This window comes from Crotalus tigris, unplaced genomic scaffold (genome assembly GCF_016545835.1).
Source record: "Crotalus tigris isolate CLP2741 ecotype Arizona unplaced genomic scaffold, ASM1654583v1 scf7180000024312.61873, whole genome shotgun sequence".
In the NCBI taxonomy this organism is placed as follows: Eukaryota; Metazoa; Chordata; class Lepidosauria; order Squamata; family Viperidae; genus Crotalus; species Crotalus tigris.
This window is the reverse complement of record NW_024100484.1, coordinates 1-12,500: the sequence shown is the minus strand read 5'-3', so window position 1 is coordinate 12,500 and position 12,500 is coordinate 1. Positions and strand designations below refer to the sequence as shown.

Sequence of the window (12,500 nt, the reverse complement as noted above, 5' to 3'; positions counted from 1 at the left end):
AGAAAACTGCAGGAGTTCTCTTTTTTCCTTACTTCGGGGCATTACTGTAAAAAAAGTTTATTCATTTTTGATGGAAGCTACGTGTATTCAGACCCAGAATCCCCTTCTGGGGCATTTCATGAGGGGCCAATTTTACTCTCAGTCTGATTCATCTTCAGCAAAAAAAAAACCTATATATATGTCTCTAATTATATTAAAAATACAAATCCTGGGTAAAGCCATAAGATGAAAAACAAATAAGTTCGAACACCAGCATAACATGTTATGCTGTTAATAATAATAATAATAATAATAATAACCGTTAATAATAATAATAATAAACTTTATTGATTAGTTAATAATAATAGTAATAATAATAATAATATTTTTGACAAATTCGCTATTAGTCAATTGCAAAAGGCGGCCTTACTAGGAACTGCTTCCATTCTGCGACGATATCTGTAATACCATCAAACATCCACATCTGCCTATCCCAGGTCCTGGGTAAGGACTCGATAGGTAGACAAAATGCCAAAACCAGTCTGAACATCTGGCTGACTGTGCGATGATCAATAATAATAAAAAATCTTTATTGATTAGTCCTTCGGCTAGATCAAAGTGCAAAGTTCCAGCAACAAATGATTTACTAAAGTTTGATAAAAGCAATTTAAAATGAAATTTGATAAAATACAGTTTAAAATGGAACTAGAGTAAAATATGACTTAAAATGAAATTGGAGTAAAATGCAGTCTAACATGAAATCCAAATAGAGTACAGTAATTTAAAATATAGATAAAATATGATAAAATTATATCTTGGAATCACCCTTGCCATCTACCCCAATCAGTCCCACATATGCAGATCTCAACCGAACCATTTTGTTTACGGTAAATACTGTGCTGCGTTAAATGTTATTTTCAAGTTCTGGACGCACATAAGGTAAGTTGTTTTGATATGGGGATCCCAATGAGTCATTCGTTTGGTACATAGACCAAGGTACCTGTCTCTCATTCTCTTGTACAGGCAACAATCAAATAGTATGTGAGCCAGATCTTCTAACTCTGCTGCTCCACAAACTGTTTAATACAAGTGCTGAGCTTTCATAGGTATATATATATATACAAACACCCGCGAAAACCTCAGAAAAAACACCAGCCTGAAGATGACGAATGGGACTTCGTCGAAACGTCGCCAAGACACTTCCAATTTTACGCGGGAGAAAACCCGAATAACCAAAGAGCTACATACAAACACCCGCGAAAACCTCAGAAAACACACACACACACACACACACACACACACACACACACACACACACACACACATATATATATATCACCACATTCTTTCAAAAGAAGAGTCAGAAAGATAGTCCTCACCTTACAACAATTCGCTTAGTGACCATTCAAAGTTACCACAGCATGGAAAAAAGTGACTTGTGGCCATTTTTTCACCCTTATGACCGTTGCAGCTTCCCAATGGTCACGTGATCAAAATCCAGACACTTGGCAACTGGCTCATATTTATGACGGGGTCACATGATCCCCTTCTGACAAGCAAAGTCAATGGAGAGGCCAGACTCACTTAACAACGGCATTACCCACTTAACAACTGCAGTGGTTCAACTTAACAACTGAGGCAAGAAAGGTTGTAAAATGAGGCAAAATTCACTGAACCAATGTTTCATTTAGCAACCCAAATTTTGGCCTCAATTGTAGTCATGTTGAGGCCTACCGGTACCTGTATTTCAGGAACTCTACGCTTACTTGTCTAGATTCAGAAATTCACTCTAGTTCAGCTGGACTTACAAGTGTGAGGGATATACAGAGTGACTCATACATTCTCAATCTTCACCTAAGCATACATAATTTAGGCGCAAAAGTATTTTGGCATTAAATAAGGGAGTCAACCTTGTTCTTTGAAGAACAGGATAGATAGCTGGATTCACACATGACGCTAATATAGTGGGGGGGAAATATAAAAGCTGGATTCATACATGAAACTAATATAATAGAAAAAAAATATATAAAAGCTGGATTCACACCTGTCTCTCTTAATATATTGGCAAACACGTAATATATTGGCAAAACTAGATTCATGCATGACATTAATATATTAGGAAAAATATACAAGCTGGATTCACACATGACATTGATATATTAGGGGGATAAAGCTGGATTCACATATTTCACTCTATATATTGGGGGGAAAGTACAAAAGCTGGATTCAAACATAACACTAATATATTATAAAAATATAAAAGCAAGAGTCACATATTCCCACTTGTAATATATCAGGAAACTTATAAAAGCTAGATTCATGCATGACACTAATATATTAGAAAAAAATATATAAGCTGGATTCATACATGACACTAATATATTGGAAAATATTTATAAGGCTGGATTCACACATACTAATACATTAGGAAATACTTATAAGACTGGATTCACACATTACATTAATATATTGGGAAATATTTATAAGGCTGGATTCACACATGACACTAATATATTGGGAAATACTTATAAAGCTGGATTCACACGAGACTCTTAATATCTTAGGAAAAAATTACAAAAGCTGGATTGAAGCACGACACTAATATATTAGAAAAATATAAAAGTTGGATTCACACATTTCACTCTAATACAGGGGTCTTCAAACTTGGCCCTTTTATGACTTGTGAACTTCAGCTCCCAGAATTGCTGGCTGAGGAATTCTGGGAGTTGAAATCCACAAGTCATAAAAGGGCCAAGTTTGAAGACCCCTGCTCTAATACATTGGAAAACAACTATAAAAGCTAGATTCAGGCACAACACTAATATATTGGGGGGGGGGAAATATAAAATTCTCACAACACACAAAACCCCAGCCAACCTCTCCCCCTGCCATTGTGGCTTTTAACAGAATATGAGGTACCCAGCTATGTGCAAAGAATGTGACTTGCATACAATGGTTGTATGAATGTTAATGCAAGACATTTCATCCAAACCTACAAAAGATCAATTGTGAATCCAGTAATACAGGTACGCCTCCACCTACAATTGCTCGTTTAGTGACGGTTCAAAGTTGCAATGAGAATGAAAAAGTGATCAAGACCAGACGTCACGCTTGCAACCATCGTACGGTAGTATCTCCACCGTCACACAAACAAAATTTGGGCGCTTGGCAACCACCAAGTATTGAAAGAGCTGCAGCATCCCAGGATCATGTGATCCCCATGTGCAACTTTCTCAGCTGGCTTACGACAAGCAGCAAAGTCAATGGGGGAAGCCAGATTCGCTTAACAACTGCCTGATTCACTTAACAACCGCAGTGACTGGCTTAATGATCAGGGCCAAAAAGGAAGTAAAGTTTGTAAAATCAGGCGAGACTGACTTAACTGCATTGCTTAGCTAAGACACTGCGGTTGTAACTTGAGGATTACCTGAATAAACCTCCTTTCTGTTAGTAACCCACAACACGGATAAGAAATCCCAGAATCTGTATTTGAACCAGGCCCCAAACATTTGTAGGATTTGGATGCCCAACCAATCTTGAGGGCAGAAAGTAGGGAAACCCTGATTCACAGCATCCCGGGTCAAAATCTACAACCAACTATGTAAAAACACAGCCCTCCCTCCTATCCTGAATCTAAGGAGTTGCTTCTGCACGCAACTCACAAGTCGGAAGATGGCTTACATGTTTTTTTCATAAACACGCCACTAGAGAAGGCCAATGGGGAAAAAAAATGAACATTAAAAACCAGCTAATAATCACAGGACTATTTCCTTATTATTATAATTACAGAATTAGGGTCTGTGTGAAAGGTTTATTTATACGAAGAATACCTTGTAGGTACATTGTTGATTGTTTTCTGCAATATGCATTTTGTTTGTTGGTTTGGTTTTGCTGCCCCAACAGAAATGGATGATCTGCAAAAGCAGGCAGCCCATCCATCATGCTACCATCCCAGATTCTTTGTTTTGCTTTTACACACGTCCACCGGGCTTAAAACCCACCCATCCCATTTGAAGCCCTCCAGACGGTCTTACAACTAGTTCTATGGACCCCAACTTTGACTGTGAAATGCTTCCCCATGAAAAGCCAGCATAATTAACACGTAATGTGGGAAAAACATGGGTGTGTGGAAGAAACACCCCCCCCCTTTCCCTAAACTGCCATTCTTTCGACCCCTCCATTTGGAAGGAAGTTTTCCGGGATGGAATCAAAATAAAATAAAATAAAAATAATGTCTGGAAGGCATCCAGCGGCGTGCCTGGATGATTAAGTGAGGGGCAACGTAGGACGGACGGGGAAGGGAAGGATTAGAAGAAGGAAGGAAGGAAAGAAGGAAGGGGAAGTGGAAGGGAAGAAGGAAGGGAGGGCAAGGAGGGAGGAAGGGGAAGGAAGGAAAAAGTGAAGGAGGGAAGAAGGAAGGAAAGAAGGAACAGGAAGGAAAAAAGGGAGGGAGGGAGAGGAAAGAAGGAAGGGGGAAGGAAAGAAGGGAGAAAGGAGAAAGGAAGAAGAAAGGGGAAGGAAAAAAGGGAGGGAGGGGGGAAAAGAAGGAAGGAAGGAAGGAGGGAAGGAAGGGGGAAGGGAAGAAGGAAGGGAGGGGAAGGAGGGAGGAAGGGGAAGAAGGAAGGAAGGAAAAAGGGAAGGAGGGAAGAAAGAAAGAAAGGAAGAAGGAAGGAAGAGGAAGGAAAAAGGGAGGGAGGGGGAGAAAAGAAAGAAGGGGGAAAGAAAGAAGGGAGGGAGGGGGAGGGGAGAAGGGAAGAAGGAAGGAAGGGGAAGGAAAAAAGGGAGGGAGGGGGGGAAAGAAGGAAGGAAGCAAGGGGGAAGGAAAGAAGGGAGAGAGGGGAAGGGGACGGAAAGAAGGAAGGGGAATGAAAGAAGGGAGGAGAAGGAGGGAGGAAGGGAAAGAAGGAAAAAGGGAAGGAAGGAAGAAGGAAGGAAGGGAAGAAGGAAGGAAGAGGAAGAAAAAAAGGGAGGGGGAGGAAAGAAAGATGGGAGGGAGGGGGAGGGGAGAAGGGATGAAGGAAGGGAGGGGAAGGAAAAAAGGGAGGGAGGGGGGAAAAGAAGGAAGGGGACGGAAGGAAGGAAGGGAGGGAGGGGGGAAGGAAAGAAGGGGAAGGAAAAAGGGAGGGGGAAGAACGAAGAAAGAGGGAAGGAAAGAAGGGAGGGAGGGAGGACGGAAGGGAAGGAGGGTCGGCTCCCGAGAGCGCCCGGTTGCCGTCCTCCGGAGCGACCCCCCCTCCCCCCGGGGTCTCCCTCCCGCGGCTCCAGCCGGCCTTCCCCCCCCCCTTTGCCCCCCAGCCACTCACGCAGCTTCTTCCACATGGCGCGGTGGCAGGCGAGGAAGCCCTTGCGCAGCGCGGCGCAGACGGCGGTCGGCTCGGCGGAGCGGAAGCCCTTCTGCTTCTTGATGAACGCCCAGAGGTTCTCCCGGGCGAAGTCGGCCGCTTCCCTCCCGCCGTGCCCGTCGCACACGGCCAGGAAAGCCACCGAGGACCGCGACGCCGGCACGGGCGCCCGAGGAGTCGGGGAGGGCTCGTTTGCCGGCCCGGCCCGGCCCGGGGCTGCTGCTCCTCTCCCGACGCCCTCCTTCTCCTCCTCGTCTTCTTCCTCCTCCTCCTCCTCGTCCTCCTCCGGCTCCAGCACGACCTGGGTCACGTCCTCCATGTATTTCCTGCCTCCCTGGTCCGAGAAGAGGCTCACCCCCAGCGAGCGGAGCCCCTCCATGCGCGGGGCAAGCGGGCCGCTTCCGCCGGGGAGACGACGGGCAAGGAGGAGCGGCAGGCGATGGGCCCCGCGGAGCTCCGGGCGTCGCTTTTTTCCCCTGGACGACACTTTTTCTTTTTTTTTTTCCTGGCCGGCCTTTTTTTTTTTTTTATTGTTTACACGCGCCGGGAAGGAAGCGGCAGAGGCGCTGTTCCGACATGCCTTTTTTTCTTTTCCTCCTCTTCCTTCTTCTCCTCCTCCTTTTCCTCCGCCTGCAACGTTGGCGAGGAAGCGAGAAACGAGAGCTGGGGGGGGGGGGGAAGAAAAGGGAAAGCGCCGCGGAACAATCGCCGATGGAACGCTGGGGAGCTCAACGTTCCAAAAGGAGAGGGGGGGAGGAGGAGGAGGAGGAGGAGGGACCACCCACCCTTTCGCCGGCCCCCACCGCTCGCCTACAAAGCGCGTCTCCCGCTGGCCCCGCCCCGGCTCCACCCCCTCCCAGTCTCTCTCTCTCTCTCTCTCTCTCTCTCTCTCTCCAAAGGAAAAAAAAATAATAAAAGCGTTTCCTGGTCTGGGTCTGGTTGGGTTAGGTTGGATTCGGACGAGCGGGGAGTTCGAGAAGGGGCTCGGGGGAACGTTCCGGATCCTGCTCCACGCTAAACCCCCCCCCTTTAAAAAAAAAAAGTTTGATCGCTGGGGAAGTAAAGGAGAGGAATGGTGGGCAAGTTTATTTGCTGGGGGGCGAGGGACAGAAAGGAGGGGAGGGGGGTCAAAGGGCAGAAGCTGATATTTGGATTAAAGTGTGTGTGGGGGGGAACTCTTATTACTTTCATCGAATTTGGGACTCTTCCCTCCCCCCAGCCTCCTCTTCATTAGGCTAAACAAACCTAGTTCCCTTCCAACTCTGCCAGTTCATTTGAAATGCAAAATAAAATGATTATGCCACTAATGCTGAAGCCGCCTTTCAACCCCAAATTGCGCAAAAGGCAGCTTCAAAACTTTTAAATTAGCGAAAGAATCTTTCAAGCAATGCAACATTAAGTCCAAACTTATAGAACAGAACAGAATATTGAGAATAGAATATTGAAAATAGAATAGAATATTGAGAATAGAATATTTAGAATAGAATGAAATATTAGAATAGAATAGAGTAGGGTAGAGTAGAGTAGAATAGTTGGAAGGGACTTTGGAGGTCTAATAGTCCAACCCACTACTCAGCTAGGAAACCCCATCAGACAAATGGTTGTCCAGTCTCTGAAATGGTATAGGATTTCCCCCCTGAGCAGGGGGTTGGATTAGAAGACCTCCAAGGTCCCTTCCAACTCTATTATTCTGTTTTATTCTATTCCATTCTATAAAGAGCTAAGGTTGCCTACCCCTGCCCTGGCCTATACCATTTCAGACAAATGGCTGTCCAGTCTCTTCTTAAAAACCTCCAGTGTTGGAGCATTCACCGCTTCTGGAGGCAGGTTGTTCCACTGGTTAATTGGTCCAACTGTCAGGAAATTTCTCCTTAGTTCTAGGTTGCTTCTCTCTTTGGTCAGTTTCTATCCGTTGCTTCTTGTCCTGCCTTCTGGTGCTTTGGAGAATAGCTTGATTCCCTCGTCTTTGGGGCAGCCCGTCAAACATTAGAAGACTGCTGTCATGTCACCCCTAGTCCTTCTTTTCACTAAACAAGACATACCCAATTCCTGCAATTGTTCTTCGTATGTTTTAGCCTCCAGTCCCCTACAACAGTGCCAGTCCTGGCTGTGTGAAACTGGGTAAAATGTCCTTGCTGGCTTTGCAGCATCCAATGCTTGTGCCCATCCAGCCTCGATCAAGTTCTTGTATTTCTCCGTGTGTTTAAGTCACATAGTGTTGATTCAAATTGTAATCCTTAAACCCAGCGATGTGTACCTCGCAAATTAAGCACCGGGCTTTCCTTGGGCTTCAAAAAAAATAAAGGAGGGAGGTCAATTTATTTCCCAAAGCGCCACAAGGCAAGACACGAAACAACGGATGGAAACTAATCAAGGAGAAAAACAGCCTGGAATTAAGGAGAAACTTCCCAACACTGAGACAATTAACCAGCGGAACAGCTTGCCTCCAGACGTTGTGGGTGCTCCAACTCTGGAGGTTTTCAAGAAGAGATTGGACAAGCATTCATCTGTAATGTTACAGGTTTTCCTGCTTGAGCAGGGGGCTGGACTAGAAGATCTCCAAGGCGCCTTCCATCTATATTCTGTTCTAATATTTTGATCTAATACTTCCCCATGGACCTCTTGCTAAAAACTCTGCATTCTGCATCGATTTATCCTTTTCTTCACTTGAGCTGACATTTTGGAGGGTTAACCCCCAGCAACGTGTGAACGCGTTTGCCGATGGAAATTACTGGCACGTGAAGTTTCTTTATTTACCTTCCTCCGGTTGATGCCGGCTGATGACGCAAATTAGACGCGCCCAGAGGCCGCTAGTGCGCGTTCTAGAGCAGCGCGTACGGATTGGTTCGTTCCCGTCGGCCCGCCTCCTTTCAGTTGTATTGAGTTAATGCCATCTTTTTTTCTCTTGGAATGCTGGGAGGTGTGGCGGAAGAAAAGGGAAGGAGAAGGCTAGAGGCGAGTTTTCTTGTTTTGACCTTCCTATGCCTGGAATTATACAGCATAGAAGGCAATGGGCCGGAAGGGACCTCGGAGGTCTTCTAGTCCAACCCCCTGCTCAAAGCAGGAGACACTACAGGTAGTCCTTGACTTAGAACAGTTCATTTAGTGACCGCTCAAAGTTATAAGAGCAATCACAACTTCTGGAGGCAAGTTGTTCCACTGATTAATTGTTTTAATTGTTTCTCCTTAGTTCTAGGGTGCTTCTCTCGTTGATCAGTTTCCATCCGTTGCTTCTTGTCCTGCCCTCTGGTGCTTTGCAGAATAGCTTGACTCCCTCTTCTTTGGGGCAGCCCCTTAGAGATTGGAACATGGCTATCATGTCCCCCCTCGTCCTTCTCTTCGTTAAACCAGACATGCCCAATTCCAGCAACCATTCCTTATATCAGTGGTGGCGAACCAATGGCACGCATGCCAGAGGCGACACTCAGAGCCCTCTCTGTGGGCATGCATGCCATCACCCTAGCCTTGCCTTCCCCCAAAGCCCCTTCCTCACCAGTAGCCCCCCAGAGGAGAGTTGCCCCTGGGTGCAGCCTGCGCAGAGCAGCACAGCGAAGGACATGGCAGCCGGGTAGTGGAGACAAGACCCCACCCTCGCGCTCTGTCATGCGCAGATGATGCTGCAGGGCATGGGTGGAGAGTGTGGCCACCATGGCGCTGCTGGGCTGCCTGGGCGATCTGCGGCAGGCCATGGAGGCAGTGGCTAGCCCCGCGGGCAGGCGGGTGGCAGGCAGGGAGGGGTGGTTTTGGGGCACTCGGTCTCTAAAAGGTTCGCCATCACTGCCTTATATGTTTTAGCCTCCAATCCCCTGATCATCTTTGTTGCTCTTCTCTGCACTCTTTCTAGAGTCTCAACATCTTGTTTACATCGTGGTGACCAAAACTGGATGCAGTATTCCAAGTGTGGCCTTACCAAGGCATTGTAAAGTGGTATTAATACTTCACGTGATCTTGATTCTATCCCTCTGTTAATGCAGCCTACTACTGCGTTGGCCTTTTTGGCAGCTGCAGCACACTGCTGGCTCATATTTAAATGATTGTCCACTAGGTCTCCAAGATCCCTCTCAGAGTTGCTACTATTGAACGAGGTACATGCTGTGTGACTGTGGAGAGACACAAAGCCTGGCCAATCTGCTGGTATGTCAGCTACAACCTTAAACATGTACCAATAATGAATTATTTTTGGACAATTTCAAAGCCAAGAAGGTAGCTTCATTCTGGCAGTTTAAAATTTGATCTAGACAATGGAAGAAGTAAAAAAAATAACTGAGCCTTAGTAAAATATGACTTTTTAAAATAGTTTTACTGCATTACACAAAAATGACCATTGAATGGCTACATTTCTAATAAGAGTTTCTATGCATTTGTTATGTATAAACTACTGTCGGAAGTCACCCCCAGCGAAGGAAATATTAAAAGGGCAGAAAAAAGTATATTTCCTCAGAATCTTGAAGAGGCAGGAAAGCATGCCCAGTTTTCTTAATAGCCCCAAGTCTGCCTCCCCCAAGCAGAAACCAGCTTTGTACAAATGCAGATGCAGACCATTCAGGAAAGTTGGAGCTAGAAGATTAAGAAGACAAAGACCTAAAACACGTGTAGGCAACCTTGGCTCTTTTATGACTCGTGGACTTCAATTCCCAGAATTCCTGAGCCAGCCTGGCTGGCTCAGGAATTCTGGGAGTTGAAGTCCACGAGTCATAAAAGAGCCAAGGTTGCCTACCCCTGACCTAAAATCTGCATACCTCACTCAAACACTTAAGAGTCATTAGCCCAGCCCCAGAGAAGCTGGATATGATCTTTGGGACATAATAGGATTAAACCACAGATACCAAGGCCCAGAAAAGCACACTCAGACTCAGTTCAAAGTTCATGCCACAGGAACAGGAAACAACTCAAAACAAAAGGCTTCAGAGGGTATAAAAACCCACTCCCTACATGTGTTGCCTCTCTTTTCTGCCAGAGCCATCTTTCTGTCTGGCTCTCCTCTCCAATAAACTACAGACTTCTTCCCAAAGCAGTTGCCATGTTTATCCCCAGCTTGGATGAACCAGGATGAAGACTTTTCTTCCAACACTACACATTTACACCATTCCACCTCAGCTCCTAACTATTAATAAAAGATTCTGATTATCTGTATTTTTTTCTGTACAGTGTTTTTCTTACATTATACAGTATGCCTTTCCTCGGAACAGCATCCAATAGACTGGTGCAACAGAGACTACAGAAGAAATAAGAAAACAAGGTTGGCTAAGATAAATATGTAATTATTTCAGTTACACAGGTATAATTATAGGCTTCCTTGAAGCAAGATATGGGACTTAGGGAAATATGCTGAGTAACTTTCCAAAAAAAGGGAAAGTAAGCGGATACAAAAGACGTTTTGAGAGGCACTTACAAACACAAAGTAGATGGCATGATTTTAAAATAGGCGTTTTAAATAAGTGCGGACTTCTGCAAGAGAGGTTTCCAGAGAGCCAGATTGCTCTAGTGCAGGGCTAGACAACCTTGGCTCTTTTATGACTGGTGGACTTCAACTCCCAGAATTCCTGAGCCAGCCGTGCTGAGGGGAAAGGGAGAGATTTCCAGGCTGAGCCATACTGGCTCAGGAATTCTGGGAGTTGAAGTCCACGAGTCATAAAAGAGCCAAGATTGCCTACCCCTGGTCTAGAGCTTAAGGCACCAGGGTAGAAACCAGGAGACAGTGAGCTCTAGCCCCACCTTAGCCATGAAAGCGATTTATTAAGCAAAGCCATTGTTAAGTCAGTGGTGCCCAATTTTGCAATCTTGCTTTCTCACAATCAAGCCAATCGTTGCATTTCATTGAGCAAGGCCAGGTATTGTTTGTAGGTAGTCTTTGAGTTACAAAAATGTCTATGGAGATTCTCAGTCATCCAGGTCATGGTTGTTGAGTCCTTGGCGAAAAGCAGACACGAGAAGCAGTTGTAGTTCTCAGGTTTCTTTTATTCTGTGTTCAGCTTACAGGTGAAGGCTTCAGCAATGCCCAAAAGCTCCCAGCCTCTTATATAGGCAACTCCCGGGTCAATGTGTTACTTTTCCTACGCCAGCACCCGCGCATGCGCACAGGCGCTGGCGACAGCCTGTCTGGTCCCGGGCAGCTTGCACCTGCCCGGGACTGCCTGCAAACGCCCCGAGCCCGTTTGCAAGGCTCGGGACATAACAATGGTTGTCTTAAAGGTGTTTTTTTTTTTCAGGAGGCAACTGGACTTCCTTGTTTGTTTGTTTTTGAAGATGTTTCACTTCTCATCCAAGGTTCTTCAGCTCTGACTGAATGGTGGGAAATGGAAGGATTTATATTCCTTGCAGACAGCTGGTCATTTGCCTTCTTTTAGAGAGCCGTGCACTAGAAAGGGTACAGAGAAGAGCAACAAAGATGATTAGGGGACTGGAGGCTAAAGCATATAAGGAAAGGCTGCTGGAATTGGGAATGTCTAGTTTAATGAAAAGAAGGTGGAGGGGGGACAGAATAGCAGTGTTCAAATATCTCAGGGGCTGCCCCAAACAAGAGGGAGTCAAGCTATTCTCCAAGGCGCCTGAGGGCAGGACAAGAAGCCACGGATGGAAACTCATCAAGGAGAGAAGCAACCTGGAACTAAGGAGAAACTTCCTGACAGTTAGAACAATTAATCAGTGGAACAGCTTGCCTCCAGAAGCAGTAAATGCTCCAACACTGGAAGTTTTTAAAGAAGAGACTGGACAGCCATTTGTCTGAAATGGTATAGGGTTTCCCTCCTGAGCAGGGGTTGGACTAGATGACCTCCAAAGTCCCTTCCAACTTTATTATTATTATTATTATCGTTGTGTTGTTGTTATTATTATTATTATTGATCATCACACAGTCAACCAGATGTTCAGACTGGATTTGGCATTTTTGTCTACCTATCGAGTCCTTACCCAGGACCTGGGATAGGCAGATGTGGATGTTTGATGGTATTACAGATATCGTCGTAAGATGGAAGCAGTTCCTAATAAGGCCGCCTTTTGCAATTGACTAATGGGGAATTTGTCAATGCCAATGGTGTTCAAGTGGTGCTACAGTTGTTTTGGGATTGCACCCAAGGAGCCTATTACTATTGGTACTACCTTTGCTTGCTTTTGCCACAGTCTTTCTATTTCTATTTGTAGGTCTTTGTATTTTGTTATCTTCTCCAGTTCTTTCTCGTC

General features: G+C 45.3%; 1 protein-coding gene across 2 annotated transcripts in view; it reads right to left on the bottom strand.

Annotated features, from left to right (window-relative positions):
- The window catches only part of PPM1D (protein phosphatase, Mg2+/Mn2+ dependent 1D), a 37,592-nt gene extending 31,484 nt beyond the window's left edge, over nt 1-6,108 (bottom strand). Inside the window, exon 1 of one of the 2 annotated variants that reach the window (XM_039324967.1) lies at nt 5,283-6,108. In XM_039324967.1, the coding sequence (XP_039180901.1) occupies nt 5,283-5,700 (418 nt within the window). In that variant the 5' untranslated portion in view covers nt 5,701-6,108. The remainder of the gene's footprint in view (nt 1-5,282) is intronic. The other variant, XM_039324966.1, reaches the window with a different exon arrangement.
- Between the last annotated feature and the right edge of the window lie 6,392 nt (nt 6,109-12,500).